The following is a 17639-nucleotide window of genomic DNA, read 5'->3' as shown; positions in this document are numbered from 1 at the left end:
TAACATCCCATTCTCGGGTCTATTTTAAGCTATGCTGAAAAACCATGTGTGTGGCTTCATCCCAAAAGATATATTAAGAGTGTGGAAAACAACATTCTCTGTTTAAAGCTGCCCCCTACGTGAAAAGGTTCTGAAATATGAGATTTCTGTAAATCCTCTAGGTAAAGTAACAAAAGTTTAGAGATGTAGAAATGGGAACTTGCATGACATCATTGTGATGACATAAATTTCACAAATCTCATTTCGCAGCATATGTGTATGAATCCACCTGTCAGACTGTCGAGACGTTAGTTGTGTGAAGTGAGTTGTGCTGTCAGGACTGTTTCAGCCAAACTGAGACAGCAAGTAGCAACCTTGACCAGAGCCAGACTGGAGACGAAAATGTCCTTTAACAATTACATTTATCACAGACAGTTAACAGGGAGGAATAATCCAGTAAAGCCAGAGAACAGGGAATTAAGATGGCTGCCCATAGCCATAAGGTGGGTTTCTAATACATACATTGTCCTTTTAAACTCCAGTACACTGCGTTATTTAGTGTACTTAAAGGGGCGATGCATATGAAAGTGCTTTATAAATGCTTTCATATGCATTATTTATTTTTAAATAATGCATACAGATATATATAAGGATATATATATATATATATCCTTCTTGTCCTGATGTTCTGCACCACCGATTTCCTGCTAATGAGAGCACAAGGGGGTTTGAATAGACCCCCGTCCGCAATGTTTGCCGATCTAATTCTGGAGTGGGAGATCGGGAATGACTGGAGCGTCTCTTTACCTGCAAAACGTAGGATATGGGAAAGCTGGCTAATCTGCTTAACGAGACAAATATTTCATAAGAATCCACTTTCAAGTTATTTCTAGCGTTTTCTAGTAATTATTGTATCCATGTGGAGGTAAAACAGGCTGGAACTGGGTAGAACGCAATTTTTTTTATTTATTTTTTTAGAAAAAAAAAAGACTAGTCATGCTTCTTCCTAAAACAATGCTTCTTCTGTAAGGATTGCTTGTTTATATCTGGACCCACAGCACATTCCATTCAAACAAAAAGGCACGATAAGCTTGGTCAACAATAATTCTTAAGGTAGCAAGTTTTAAAAAAAAATAAATATATAATCTGTGTATATTAACATGGTGCATTTATTACAGTAATGCAAATCTCCAAAATGTTTAATAAATCCTAATATTTCTGCATCTTGTGATTTATTCATGATATTGATTAAACCAAGGCTCAACTGGTATATACCCATAAAAAGATCAAGAATTCCACTTCACCAAAAGGCAATGTATATCAGTGCAGAAAAACAGTGACCTCTGACACAGAACCTCAATCAACCAGCCCTGACACCATAAGTCGGTACCTTGAAGATGCCACCAATGTTTTACTAGGCGTGTAGAAGGTGCAAAAATGACAAACAATATCACAACTCATAACAGAGAACAAAATGTACACATAAAATGTATATACACATAAAGGTAGAGGACACTCAACACACTCTTGCTTAGGGTGACCACATTGGCCATGTTTTCCAAGAAACGTATTTCCGTATTGCTGACCAGCCCAGATAAAGTGCTACCCTGCAGTATTGGGGATGTATAACTGGCTCCCTCCCATGGGTCTATACATCCCACATACTGCAGGGCAGAACTCTATGTGGACTGGTCACCAAATGGAAAAACTATACATGTCCTGGAAAGCATGGCGATGTGGTCACCATACTCTTGCGTGATAATGTATTTCAGAGATCTCTACCAAGACTTGGAACGCACCACATAGTATCAAACTTTGTAGATAAAACTTTGTTTTGTAACCTCTCCAGAGTCATCTCCAGGGCAAAGTCCACAAATTATCAACCCTATGCCTCCAACCTTATGACTTCTGTATGTGTTAGGCTCTTATATGAATCATGGAGGAAGAAAAAACAAACCACATATTAAACAAGGCTTTATGAGAAGATTTCTTATGACATTTATGACTGTATCAACATAATTAACCTACCATACTTTAATGATTTCATTTTTTCAACACAAAATATATCAGAATTACAAATATTACAGATGTTTTAAAAATATACAGAATAAATTATGTTCTGTATTCTTTAGTATGCAAACATCACTGGCTGGGGAAATTAAATCTTTGTGTTTTAACCCTTGACATTACGGACAGACCGCAGACTCATTTGTCCTTTTTTTCAAAGATTTAACAAATGAGTCATTGTCTACTGGGATAGATTAATTTTACACATTTGAATGCCGAGGGATCCTGGATTCTGACAAAAGCAATGAGCTGCAGCGTGTATGTAAAAGGGCGGAATCTCTCTATCAGCTGTCAGATCTGAGAATAAAATCATCCCGTGTCAGGTTACAGAACAGTAGCTGAAATGATCCTCCTATCTGTTAAGCCAGCGTGCATAGTAGTGGGAAAGAAAACAGAGGGGACATCAGCATATCTTCTTGCTGATCCAATGTGATAGATTGTGAATAGAGAATGTGTCATTGCTCATACGTTCTATCCCTCTACTGAATGGGAGAAGACAAGCGTGTTTGGATAATTAAACCACCTGACATCCCTTTTCCAGAAAGTTCAATGTTGGGGTACCAGGGAGGAGCTTAGAAAACAGCCACCATGTATATAAGGCCTTTTGGGAAGATGAGTAGCTCAAACATTGAACAGTCCTCTGACAGTAGCCACGAGAAGCCAGAAGAAGATGGACATAGCCATCCAACATCCTTGGTTCCGCCGCCAATTTTACTCCTTCTTTGGACCAAGCAGGCTCTTTGAACAGAGTTTCGGGGAGCACCTTCAGGAATCTGATCTGTTTCCAACTTCCACTATGCTATCACCCCTTTTCTTCAGATTTCCATTTGTAAGGCTCCCAAGCTGGATAGAAACTGGCTTGTCAGAGGTAATTCTTTTGATTGTGCTAACCCCAACATCATAACTGTATAACGAGGCAGTCATTTAACAGCTACGTGGACAGTAATGGGTCAAATGTTGTCACTATGCCTATTAATAGACAAATTGTGCTATAGAGTATCGTGTCAAAATCCAAAGTACTTACAGCATGAATGACTGAATAGTTAATGAGTCTTTAGAACATGTTAAAAGTGGGCCGACAGTAATTTTGCAATTTTTTGTATTTTTCATAATACAATGTGTTTTAAGTAAATCAGTTAATATAATTGCCACTCTTTTCAATTTTAATAGAGCAGAACATCTAATCGTGTTCAGCAGTGCAAGTGTCTTGCATTTTATTATTATCTTTATCAATATGTATTGATAATGGCACAATAATATACCGTCTCGTTGTACAATGGGTAGACAGGACATAACAAGTAGTGCATAACATACATTTTACTGTAGCTGACACTGAATTAGAAACATTGTGTGTCCTTGATAATGTTTCACCTTCAGATACCTTTTAGGACTGCACAAGTAATCCCTTTATGATAACACCGGCACACAATTACTTATACGCGCATACCGGTAATGCCAAGTTTTTCAGTTGTACAGTAAACCTAGCCAACATTTCACAGTTGTTTTTACTCGTACACTACAGTGTCCTTGCGGGTGAATTACAGTACAAGCATTTTGCACCGGTTTTTGTATAAACAAACACATTTCAGGGATGTTCACGGTCTCTGGCCAACAGAGATAAAATTGCGAGCCATTTCATCACACGCGGTTAAACATTTAGGTTACCTTATCAATACCTCATTTATGTGCCTTGCAAAACATTATTTTTGACCAGTTAATCTAATGTGCCTTCGATGAGTTGAAGTTGAAGAATTCCTTTAAAGGACAATAAAATTATTGATATTGATCAATTTGGATCAATAAGGGGTGTAGGAGAGGTTGTTAGCCATACCTGCTCCAGCCTATTCACAAAGCTATCTAGGCTAGCCCTGCTATTGTAGGTGGCTATCTCCACCCATTGGCTAGACCTGTCCCCTCACCAAGCCACTTGCCCCGAAGAGGTCAGGATCCTCGCAGTTGCCAAGCATGATAATCATAAGCTAGACTTTACTCCATAAACAAAATAAATATCACTGGATTTTATATAATTTTCTTGGTAGCGCAATCTGTCAGAATTTGTATTTGGCTAGATAAGTGTATTAAGTTATTAAACCTAGCTCCTGGCTTCTTATAAATACTGCCAGCAACGGTTAGCAATAAGGGTTGTCTTGTTACGGCATGTTTCCCATACTGCTGCCCATAATGTTTCCATTTTGGTATCTCGTAAAAAAGTTTCATCTTGGATATTTACACCTTATACAAAACAGGTAATATTGAATAGAGGCAAAAATGAAGATTTAAACAGTGACACAACTCCACTAAGGTTAAGGTTTGGATAAAAGGGGAGAATACTCAAATCAGCATTGTAGAAGACTATATTATTCTATTTAGCACCATTACTCAAAATTTTTTGAACTATTTTGACGATTAATAATGATTCTAGATTACTGACATATAAGAATACACAATGTTTTATCAATATTCATTTTACGTCAATTTAATTTTGTTAATACAAACGTGGTTTAATTTTTTTGTGCATTGAGAGAAAGCTTTCCCGTTTATATATTATTTAGTAAAATCATAATGACACATACAATAATATTTTATCACAAAAAGGGAAATTGTCTCATTCTGAACCCAGCTATTTGTAGTTTACAGCCATTTACTTCTGATACGATGATGTCAACGCTCCCCGTGTTATATAATATTATGTAATAAAACAATGCTTGTTCTCTTTTTCAGACAGTTGGTGCTTTCCCTAACCAGCAAAACTGAGTCATCATTTAACTGAGCAACAAACAAATTCTCTTTCTTAATTCTTACACAATAGCCTTTATGTAAAAGCAATACTTTTCCAGTAGAAATGTCACAGGAACAAGCGGAGTATGAAAACCATAAGCCCATTGTTAGATCAGCTTGTTAGTGACAATGGTACAAATGGAATGGGAATAAACATATCTCAATCTGATCTGTTAATAAAAATAAAATAAACTAATAAAATAAAAATCTTACCAACATATTCATACTCTCTTAAGGTACACATGAAGTAACTTCAAGAAGCTTAAGTTCAATGAAAATTAAATCTCCCTGGCACAAACTATGAACAAGGCAAATTTTAACACGATTAAAGAAAGGGTAGTCATCACTACTGGGAATTATGTTTCTATTGGTGCATTTAGTTTTAATAGTGTTACATTCTGCAGAATAGGCAGAGAAGCATCTGAAATAACTCGGAAATATATATATTAAAATGTGATTGTTAGCATTAGTCTCCAATCTGCTTTTATTTTCTTACAGATGAGACTAGAAAAGGACAAGTTCACTGTTAACCTTGACGTGAAACATTTCTCCCCTGAAGAACTCAAAGTAAAAGTTCTGGGGGATTTTATCGAAATCAATGGGAAACACGAGGAACGCCAGGTAAGCATCAGTCACCAAGTGAGCTACAGATGCAAAAATAACTTGGGCGCTTCAGATAAAGAAATGGGAGGAAATTCTTATTATGCATTTTATGTATGGAGCACCATCAGATTCTATAGTGCTGAATAATATATACATAATAACTAGTAATTCATGCTGATAGGTGTATCTTTACACACTGTTTGGGGTATAAGACATATAAATCATGTCGCTTATAGCATATTATAATATGAATGTGATGCTAATAGTGCTCTTAATCTAGAGGGATTGTAAATCTCATCCCATTTTATTCCTACTCTCCTGCAAACTGTATATTAATTAATAGAATAACATGTAATTATTAAGAGAATGACAAATATAATATAACCGATTATTCGATTTAATATTCGCAGGATGAACATGGTTACGTTTCCAGAGATTTCCAGAGGAGATATAAAATCCCACTGGACGTAGACCCCCTCTCCATCACCTCATCTTTGTCCCCTGATGGGGTTCTGACGGTGAGCGCACCAAGAAAGCTGGCTGACGTTCCTGAACGCTCCATCCCCATTACCCGTGAAGAAAAGGCAGCCATTGGTGCCGCGCCTAAAAAGTAGAGTGTTGCAACCCAGAGGATAACCTTCCACCCTGCCAGAGAGAGTGCGCGTACTACATTGCTACATGTATTTATTTGTGCTGTCCTGTGACCAAATCAAATTACTAATGCAAATAAAAGCAAGGAGAAGCATCTATGTGTTTCAGTAATACTTCTACACTGTATTGTTCAACACAAGATACTTAGCGAAGTATTCAATTTCTGTCACTTAACACATATTTTACAGCACAAATCGTTGGATACACTTAAGAAAGAACGTCTATTCACTGGCAGTTCAAGGGGTACCCAAAGTTTATGGATTATCCCTTTATAGTTTTCAATTAACTCATACACAAAAAATGGATCTTACCATCGTAGTCAGAAAGAAGCTCCATTCTATAGACACTAGTGATATGTTTTTTTGTAGGCTAGAGTAAGAGTAAGGTGTAGGGTCACATAATCTTTTAGTACCTCAAATGTCCATTTTTATATCTAACGTGTCTGATATAGTTGATGACTTATTATTTCATATCAGGAACATTCATTCAGTTTTCATTGTCTTAAGTTTACTATTTACACCTTTTTATACACAAGGTGCGTTAATGTTTTAAGCTGACATGATGGATGCTAGCAACTATCATCTTATTAATTTACAACAGTATGATATCTACTAAATTCTAGTGAATACATAAACATTTAGAAATATATCAAATAGTACATATGTTCCTATAATACTGTGAAATACTGGCTGTCTATGCCTAGCATTTAAAAGTAATATTATTAATTATAATCCATATATACTACATAATGTGTCAAAAGCAAGAGAAGCACATGCTATGCCTCATGTGTTGTTGGACTGGATAGCAGTGCCTCTATAAGAAGGTTTTGGAGCCACTCCTAACTTGGCCCAGTGCTTTCCTGTTCTTTTTAACACGATATTACTAGGAATTATGTTTCTAATGTTAACAATGTTCTAATGTTTCTAAAAAATGCCACATTTAATTATAATAGTGTTAAATTAAAATAGTCCTTCTTGTTCTTTTTAACTTAATTTATGCTTTTCTGCCCCCCTCCCCTTACCTTACTGTATGCCCCTCTATGCTATATCACTTTCCTCCCATACAGTAGTGCAAATATGTATGGCATGTGAACTCTGTACCTCACCTACTCTGAATTTCGTCCTTCTATCTACATGTGTTCCAGGGCTCTGTAAATTGTGTGTTAGAACTGGGTTGGAAGCTTCAGACAGGAGGTGTAGGAACACAGAAACCAATAGTTTAGACAAACACCAGAGGTTGGCAATACTAAAGCAATGTAGTGTGGGTTAGCAGAGTTTATATAGGGCTGCAGGTGACCGGCTCCTCCCAGTAATCTTATTTGAATGACTTCTGCAGAGTGGGGTTGGCTATGTATGGCTGTCATAGAATTCCCACCAATGAGAACGCTCCTACGACAGTAGGACATGCCCCTCTGCACCTGCAGCTCATGCATCCCACTACATGTGGAGTGAAAGATAATCGAGGCCTGGGATGCGGCATATTCCACAACTGCGCCATTGGACACAGTGTGAATGCTACTGAAGACCGATCATTCGGCCTATTCTGGAACCACACCACTGCATGCAGTGTTTCAACCATTGGGGGCTTGTTTCGTGACTGCGACGCTGGACAAGACGTGGCACCAACTCAAGGCCAAGATCAATTTGAGATCATATCATTTCATTTCCTTTAAAAAATAATAAAATATAGTGAAAAATAGAAAAAAGCACTATTGGTCCTGAGTTTATAAATACCTAATATTTTTATGTTTTCTTGTTTTTTTATGTACAAGTTATAGTTCGGTGGAAGTGCCGGCAGCAGCTGAGGTTACCAGACAGGAGGATCCAGGTCCCCTGCAGCGCTGAGGGGGATTTGAATCTTAGTCTCATAGTCAGACCTCATTTGAGGTCTAATTAGAAGACGACCTTGATTATAAGACGAGGGGTATTTTACAGAGCATTTGCGCTGAAATAAACCTCATCTTATAATCGAGCAAATACGGTATTTGTCCTTGCCTAATTTTCTCTGTATGAACCAAGTGTTTCTTTTGGAAAAGTATTTGGTGTTTGGAGCATATATTTATTGTATGCTCCTATTATTTGTTAATATTTGATCCACAGCTGACCATTGAGGTTTTAGGGGAAGTTATTGTCTACAGTAATGTTTTGTTGTATGTATATGAGAAAAAATGAGAATGCACTCTGCTTTATTGTTTTTTACCAGCACCAGTCACCGAATTAAGGCCAGTCCCTTTTCATTAATGGAAATAACATTCCTGGCTTTGTCTAGATAGTATGTGATGTAATATTAGACTTGTGCACTCAGATTGGTACAAATTGCAAATTTACAGAATTTTGGTAAACCGGCGATTCGTATGAGGTCAGACTCCCACAAATTCCGTCCGACATTCGTGGGACCATATTTACTCACACTCTCTCACACTGTCATTTTCTTTTACTATCTCTGTCTAAACGCTCCCTAAATGTTTCCCTACCTTCTCTGCAGACCACATCTGCTTCTGCCGACCACTTCCACTTCAGCATCTTCTTCCACATCTTCTTCTATTTTCTTCAATCTTCAATCCTTAATCTTCTTTCTTCTTCTGTATCTCCACGAACATAACCCAACAATTTCCACCAAAATGGTGTCCTGGGGTGGCGCCGGAGGATTGGGGAGCTCCAACTGAGAAAAATATGGTGGCGCTAATATGGTTTTAGTTGGGTTAATAGGGCTCTGTGCAGGTCATTACAGTGAACCAGACAAGGAATAAACATTACTAGACAAGATATACATGATACAGGGCACAACAAAGGACAGGGAACAAGGCAAGAAACACAGGGGAAGGAGTGAGGAGCCGGAATCCTCGCACGCTTGTCCTTTAAGCAAGGATAGGCCATATTGACTAGGACAAAGGGAGAGGAGAGAGGAACCAGAATCCTCAGATGATACAAGGAAGAAGGGCAAAGGTACATAAGAGACAAACAAACATGAATACAGGAACTAGCCTAGAACTATATGATAACAATTGGAGATTCCGTCACATCATATGGCCATAGTATGCTTAGCCCACCACTACGCCAAAGTACTCCAATGACGGTGGGTCCTAACGCTAATCCCTGCTGACAGAGGTACGACACAAACCAAACATGTAAACCAAACACATAGCACTGAGACATACCTTAGACTGAAGACTGAGACAAACAGAACACACAGGTGGGGCGCACCTTATAAAGGAAACAGAGTTGAAGCAAAGAGCTGAAGCAGAAGCAAGGAATGGAAGATCAGAACAGAGCAAAAGCAAATCCAGGAATGGATCGAAGCAAAACAGGGAAACTGAAACAAGACACATATGCAGCTCCGCAGCCTGGGCAGAACGTGACAATACTTATATATCCTCATCATGACAATTCAAAATCAGAGACTCTTTGAGAATGTCCTAAATGTAATGAGACACATGCATGACCTGCATCATTGTTCGTGGACATGCTGAATGATTCAGAAATGTTGAGAGGAAATAACTGTGTCCTTTGTAAATTGTAGATTGGAATGCCAACTCTGGCTTGAGTACAGTCAATATAACTGATATTGATCATCCTGGCAGCAGCTAGGGAGACAATTTCCCACCAGTGGATACAGGAGGCACCTGATATTTTGCTTTTAAGAGCCGAACTATATTACATCTTTAGAGAGAAATTTGGCAAAAGACAAAAAGAGCAAGAGGTTTGGGTTTTTAAGGGATAGAAATCCTTTATTAAAAACATAAGAACCCGAGGTGGAACAGATGTTAAAAAGCGTCTAAACTCGCTTCCTGGTTCTGTATGCTAAAAGATGTTTAAGTCCAATATCCTGATAAAAGGAGCAATAACAGACATGGCGGATGGGACGGGGGCAGCGGGAAATACTGTATCGTACAAGTCGTTCTGGAAACCTGTGGAATAAAACATGTTAGTTTAACAGTTAAGGTGGTGTGGGGGATGGGGGAGTAGGATGTTGGTAATGGGGTGTTTTTGTGGGGAGGTTTACACTTTAGAAGATTTGATGTCTTTGATAGCATGTGATGGGTGGCTGGGAGATGAGATACGATATGTTTTTCGGTTAAATTGTTCCAAGGTTCAATCTAGTAACTGAATTGACTTCATATCGCTTGCAAGGGAAAAACATAAAATTCTGTTGATAAATAGGCTGCAAACACTGTATTGCATGCTATATGTGGACGACATTATGTATTTATTGTATATAATTACAGATGAAGTATTTTGAGATGGAATACAATATGAACACTCTGTAATTAAAACACAATAAAAAATAAGTTTAAAGAAAATTCTCTTTTTCAAATGATGCGATAGATCTTATTGAGACTACATATTCAGTTAATTATATGAAAAACATATATAGTAAGTATCATGATATGGTTATATTAGGAAATACATTATCTTTTTTATCTGATTCCAAGGTCAACTCTATCACTACATCTAAAAAATTGCATTATGCAGTGAACACCTCGGTCACAAATGACCCCAAGCTTATATCACGTTACCAATATGTGCTCATTTGGCAATCAATTTATGCCAAGCAACCATGGGAAACCACACAAATATTTAAGTACCAGTTAGTATATCACTTGGCATACCTAACGTTACTCTATATTCTCATTCTCTGTATTTCTTACTCACGTTAATGCTTCTGCTCCATGTAAATGATTACGGTTATGGTTTTTCTGATGACTTTCAATCCGTTTAGTTCGCTTTCAAGTTTATTCTCCTTTTTCTCTCTTAATAAAGAAAACAATAAATAGTTAGTATTAGTGTGTGCTGGATTTCACTTAATGTTTCATTTTTTCTAAGAACTTTATTTTTTATAATACTTTTCCAGGAATACAAAAGGTGAAATAAAACAAAACACTCAAGTACAGAAAGGCATGATGGGTATCTTTTGAAAAACAGTGCAGTAGTACAAGCTGACAACAGTTTCTATCCCTAAGCACGCGCTGATCAATACAGTTTATTCTGTCAATTCTGTCAATTCTTCCATTAAATAACACAATAATATTACAAAGAGAAACATGTAGAGATCTGATTGTGTCTGAATGGAAAAAAAGTGTCAGTTGGTAAAGTATTCCAAGACATTTAGGTTTCCGATGAAACTTTTCAATGTTGCAATATTAAATGTTTTACAAAAAAATCACAATAACCTAGAAAATAAATTTTAAGAATGAAGGAGTAAATGCAAGAGAAAAATCACAAACTTACTGTCCCACAACATGGGGAGATTGGGAAGTGTCATCATCGTCATTTTGTTTGAAGAGAGGTTGGGGATCTTCATCCTCTTCATTATTGAATCTAAAAGGGTGCAGATCATCCGGTTATTACAATAGCCCAATTAATAAATGGAACTCCCATTGCTACCAAAAGTCTGATTAAGTTATTAAGCTGTAACGAGCATCTACGTCGCAGCAACTGTCATTCAATTGAGTACAAAAGACTGGTGAATAAATGCTATAATTGTTTTGCTTTATTATTTACTACTTTCTGTATTTGATAAGCTTACCTCTCATAGGATTTCCCCTTTCCTCTGAGACTGAGACATTGCCTCCTAAAAAAGTAAGAGAAACATTCAATTTTGCTAAAAATACATGGTCCAAAAGTGGAGTAGAGCATCACTATCTTTCATTTATATCCCAGAATGGATAAGCTGCATGGTGCTGGACACCTTATTAAGACTTGATCACAAAAATTGTTGCCATAATTAACAGAAGGAGTCTCTAGTTGTGTGAGACTTTCCTACATAATTCCCATTGTGTAAATGGCCCATACAGTGAGAACATACTAACCATTTTGATCCATACTCACATTCTCTTAAAAACTCCTGGAGTCCTGAAAAATGGCATAATTCGCAAATTGCAACTCACTGAAACTAGAAAGAGAAAAAACAAAGATGTTGAAATTAATAATGACGTTTCTTCACTTTTTTGTACATTACACAAGTAATCATAGAAAATACTCATTAGAATATTGATCAATAATAGTGCCAAACCTAAAAAAAAACACAAATGAGAAACATACATATTTGTGATGTTTGTGAATGTGTAAGAGGGAGCCATGGAGAATGTATAGCTCAATAGATGGGCAGCTATCCATCCATCAAACATTCATACATCCACTACTTTTTATAGAGTTATTCCAAAAACATAAGAAAGGGAGTTTGTGTCTTAAATACAGTGATGTAAATATGTAAATATTTTATACTGGTTTCATATCTTAATTAGAATTCATGATAATTATTATTTTTTAGAATTCATGATATTTTATTTAAAAACACAATAACTGTGTTGTACAACTGACATATATATATTAACAATAATATCCAACCTCACCTCTCAAAGCTCAAGCAGCAAATGACAACATTCTGATCCTTACCTGGTTGTCTGCGCTGAATTCTGACGTCATAATTGATTGCCCAGGCAGCTCATCCAATGACAGTAAACAAGCTGATGTAAGCATTAAAGGAGAACTCCATAATTTTGTGCTTACTTTTATTGTTTAACACCTTTTCTTACAGTGCATAATAATTCAATACAGGGTTTTTGGTATTTTAAGATTTGTTTTAATTTTCAGTGCATTCACACACACACATATATATGTATATTGTGATAAGGTGCAGGGTGTGTACACCCCCCCTAGGTTTTGTAGAGAGTGGTATGATATGTAGCCCCGGGGGGGGGGGTATGTGTTGGGCCGCATAACATTATGATTATATATGGGCCCCTAAGTAGGGTGGGCCGGTTGTCACCCCCGCAGTTTGCATTCACCTGGAGAAATAGAATCCAGGCCTGGAAGGATTGCTGTGCAACAAAGTGACGTCTGAAAGGTTGGTGAGGCCTGCGTTGGGTTTAGACCCTGATCAGTAAGGGGCATCTATGTTAGTAAGAGCTCAGGTGAGCTAGGATTTTGTTTGTAGGGATTTGGGGATTTATGCTTCTGTTACTTACTGCTGACGTGGATTACGCAATAAACTGTGGTTTATCATGAATTCACCAAGACTGTGCCTTTTAGTACCCTAGAGGACCGTGCTGTTTGCAAGGACGTAGTACCCTGTGTGGGAGCAGGATCACAATATATAGTGAACCAAATAATAACACATCTTGTAGAATATAAAAACACATTTTGCAGTAGTTTAGGAGTACACACCTTCATTCACGGGACATCTGACCCTTTTAATCTGACCACTATATATCTATATATATATATATATATACGAGATCCTACAAACATCATCGCTGAGGTCTTCCCAGATCTTGGTAGCTTTCAGTATTGAGAAGAAGACAGAAGCAATTATGAGGATCATGGGCAGATGAGTTTTTTTGTTAAGCAGAAAGATTAGTAAAATTGATTATTTAAAAGTGTGTAAGATTTAAGTATGAATTTAAATATTTAATTTTGTACCAAAAGATATTGAATTCCCTTATAATGACTGTAGGTGTCTTTTCTGTTATTTATAGTGTTACTTTAGGATTTCCAATACAAAATGCCCATAGGAAGCTCTTGCATTAGGATAGTATTATTTTAACAATATGAGACCTTGCTATACTAACATAATTACAATCCTGTTGTTCAGGTCTGGCTTTACAGCGTATGTATTTAGTGTCTCTATTGCATTAATAAGTTGTGGATGCATTTCGTACGTCACTGAGGACTGTTTCATAAAAACCCAAATAGGTGTTTGCCAGGTTAAAGATACTAAAACTTCCTTGTGTTGATGGGAGCTTTTCCACCAATTAACTTAGTCTTTATGTATTATGTTCTGCAATATGTTTTCATCCTCTCTGTAAAAATATGTCAAATATAAAAATAGGTCTCAACTTTGTTTATGATTTTCCAGGTGTTGGACAAAAAATAACATGCACTAAATGCATTTCCTCTGGGGCAGCAGGTAAGAGTTTGCTTATTGCCTCAGTCTTCTGCTGGCTGTGGTCACCTATCTTTGTTTTTTCTTTTATGATAGTTGGTAATTTGACAGAACTCTTTGTCTCTATGTAGCAAGATCCAGAGTCTGATTGAGTGGAAGCACTCACATAAACACACACAACACCCAGACTCACAGAAATGCAACCACGCTTACACCAACAGTCACACTAACATATCCAGGCACATATCCCCTGCAATGCTGCATTGATAACGGGAGTGGAAATCCGTAGATTCGCCGTCAGGAGTTAAAGACCTTTAACTCTTGGAGCGGGGAGACAGACCAAGTTCCCTGTCAGGAGTTAAAGGGCCATGCAAGCGACTGTATTGGTTGCCTGTAGGGGCCTCCTTTGGCATCAACCAACGAGCGTAGATAACCGAGACCAGTGGACTCCCCCGGCCAAATTGCGGCACCAGGATTTTAAAAGTCTGTACGAGCGACTGTATTGATGTATTGTGTATTGTGCATTGTGATCTTCATGGACCGGGTGTGCAATTTTGCTGCATGTTAAACCATATCTATTGGATGTTTCCTATGGGAGGTTGTTTTCTTTGGAATTTTATGGAGAGCGATTGCTTGGGATAATCAAGGGAAGAAATGGACAGTAAACTATACGTGGTCTTTTTCTGTTGTTGAGTTATGAGCTTGCTATGTAATGGTTCTGTTTAGGAGTAAGCCCTGTTAGTAAAAAGTATTGCTTCTCCTTTTGGTTTGGTTTTCCTTATTGAGAAAAAATGTATGTAATTGCTTTCTTTTGGATATGTTTTTCTAATTGGCATGGAACCATATGTGATCCAATTTAGTGTTTGAACAGAATAGTAACTCCTTGGACAGAACTGATTTCTCTGTAAGGCTTATAGTGACAGTGAGCGTCTATATCATTTGACACTCATCTTTATCGATACGATAATGAAATGAGGGGCATTTGAAATGAATTTGAATTAATTTGCTCTGAGGCTCGGACGTCTCAAGTTATGCCCCAGGTACAAATTTTGAAAGAAGAGATCAAAATCATAGATCAAAATATTTGTTTTATTAGAAATGGTTTTATTATCAGCAGTAGTTTACAATAGTTTTGAGTTAATTATAGAAATCTTCAATAGTAAATTTGTTAAGATTAATCATAACTGCTTATTCTGAGCAAAAGTAACATAATCACAAAAAAGCACTGGGTGTCCTTCGTACCCACTTCACACATCCTTAATTTTGCGTGCCAGGATGAAAATACCAGAAGTATGGTTGCAGATATCAAACATAGCTTTATCATAATCTCTAGAGAGGACTTCAAGGTCCTCAATGAGGAAGCCAGTCTCAGTCATGACCTTTTTAAGAAAAGTACTATTTAAGTTTATTAGGGAGAACTGTTTGGACCCACATGTGAATATTGTGCTACCCATTATACTCCCAATGATCAGATGACCCCCTACTTTTAGAAGAGACGAGAGATTCCTGATGACATTCCCATAAGCCTCTTCATCTTTGCATGCACACTCCAGGCATCCTACAGTAAGAACACAGTCTACCTTTGGCAAGACCAACGGATCTAAAGGGTTACTCTTGGTGACATCACATTTCGCTACTTTCTTAAGGGTTTTTCTTAGTTTTTCTTCTTTCTCTGCTAGCTTGCCACTGGAAATAAGCAAAAAAATAAGCAAAAATATGAAATATTACATTTAGATATTATTTAAGAACATGTAAGAAATTGTAATGATTAGTACAAATTTAAAAAGTTGTAAAACTTAAAATATGTACCTTAAACATAAGACCTTTCATATGTAGTTATTAAAAAGTATAATAAATGCACTCTATTGCTACTCAAATTGTCCTTGTAATTCATATTGTGTACCCTCTTTGACACTCTTCATATATTATCTTGAAGACCACTTTGAATGGTTGGCATTCAGCTGTCACGCTGAATACTTACCTTAGAGAATACGGCAACAGAACTATTCCCCTTTAGCCAGGGAAGTCGTTCAAGTTACAGAAGCCATCAACGTGTGAACAAAAAATTGTGTTACCTCAAAAAGTGTGGTTCAGTTTATGCTTTATTAAATATGTTTTTGCACTTTACAGACTGTTTTGTTTTATTCATTTTCTAAAACTATACATTTCATATTTACAGGAATTTCTCAAACTTGCTGATGTAATATACCTTAAGAATATGACATATGTAAAATAGTGTCTGCATTTTCTTTTATAAAAACATATGATGCCATCATTTTTTCATGGCATCTTCTGTTCTGTTGGCACATTGACACCTACCTACGACCTTCTAAGTCACAAACAAACTTGAGTGCCGGTGTCCAGTCAAAGAGCCCAGGTTCACCCCTCCTCCATCTCTCCAGGTATTCCCTGTTACGGTCAGTGAAATCTGCCGCGGTGATCTCATCAAAAGCCTCACAAGCAGACAGCTCCTGGTATATGGCAGGCCCAGGGCCGATATCAATCAAGGAGTTCCCTTTAACACCCCCTGTTATTGAGAAAAAAGCCACAATGTAAAATAAAGTCCTGGGGCATTCGACACTGAATAATGTAAATTATTAAAATGAGAAACAGTCTGAGATTTAAAAAAAAGTACAATGTTTTTTGGGGAGTTATGTTATCGTATGTTGGCCTACATGATTGATAGCACATTGAGGAGAAGTAACCCTCAAGATAGTAAGCTGATAAACACTTGAATTAAGAGTATTTACCAACATTACCGAAACTAACAATCTGAAACCAGGAACCAGGACACATTAGACTTATTGACATACAAATACTTGCAAATTTAATTGTGCCAAGCTGTAATTACAGAGCTAATACACTGAGTAGACAGAGGTCTACTTTCAAACTACATTCATAGTATAAATGTATAATATGCATGAAAGGGGTATTTACAGTGTGTGTCAGAAGTAATGAGACAAAATATGGAACATGAGCCTGAACCATGCCTCAGCATTTCAACCCATGTGCCCCATACACAGACTCACATAAAACGCTATATTTCCCCGGCACATACACTGACACACACAATGCCTCTTTTGCATGTCATAATGCTGCTTGAGATATACAGTTGCATTCAACGCTAGGCAAACAGCTTTAAGTTTGAGAGCGACTCATTAAGTACAACCTAATAATCTTACCTGTAGTGAAAGCTGCATGGAGTTTTCTCAAAATAAATTCCAAATACTTATCTTTGATAAAAACCCCATTTTCAGCCCCATAATAAGTATCCAAGTATATTTTAGGATCAAAGTCATTTTGATACACCTGTGTGCCCGTGAAAGTGGATGCCATTGTTAATATTAAAGTTCTCTGGAGCGGAATGCCTGGGTGCTGAATCTGTTGCTTTTTATATCTACAGTATGTCAGGACAAAAAAGGCTTACACTCATAAACATGTTAATGAGTAAACCACTGGCATAGATATCAGTAGTATTTTTTTATGAACACCAGTTTACTTACTTGGCCACAGTTTCAAAAGGTATCGGTGAGATCAATTCACTACGGCAATCTATAATCAAATATCATGGTAAATTATTTTATTACACCTTTATTCTGTGTCTTTCAAATGTGTGAAATGGTTTGATCCAAAGCTTAATAATGCACAATAAGTATGTTTTATTATTTCTTTATTTG

The 17639-nt window shown here is 37.0% G+C and overlaps 2 protein-coding genes across 2 annotated transcripts; one reads left to right on the top strand and one right to left on the bottom strand.

The window, feature by feature from the left end:
• The first annotated feature begins 2716 nt into the window (after positions 1–2716).
• On the top strand, positions 2717–6041 carry LOC149297976 (alpha-crystallin B chain). The gene is made up of 3 exons (XM_089487939.1): positions 2717–2914; positions 5323–5445; positions 5838–6041. Exons 1-3 carry the CDS (start codon positions 2717–2719, stop codon positions 6039–6041), a joined length of 525 nt encoding a protein of 174 aa, XP_089344065.1.
• A 9168-nt stretch (positions 6042–15209) lies between these two features.
• LOC149297975 (indolethylamine N-methyltransferase-like) lies at positions 15210–17298 on the bottom strand. The gene is made up of 3 exons (XM_089487961.1): positions 17145–17298; positions 16282–16489; positions 15210–15648 (listed from the first exon to the last, which is right to left on the bottom strand). Exons 1-3 carry the CDS (start codon positions 17296–17298, stop codon positions 15210–15212), a joined length of 801 nt encoding a protein of 266 aa, XP_089344087.1.
• Positions 17299–17639: the final 341 nt, after the last annotated feature.

Source organism: Sceloporus occidentalis, unplaced genomic scaffold, assembly GCF_023333645.1.
Source record: "Sceloporus occidentalis isolate IW3139 unplaced genomic scaffold, rSceOcc1.0.p SCAF_35, whole genome shotgun sequence".
In the NCBI taxonomy this organism is placed as follows: Eukaryota; Metazoa; Chordata; class Lepidosauria; order Squamata; family Phrynosomatidae; genus Sceloporus; species Sceloporus occidentalis.
This window is presented reverse-complemented; position numbering and strand designations above follow the sequence as displayed.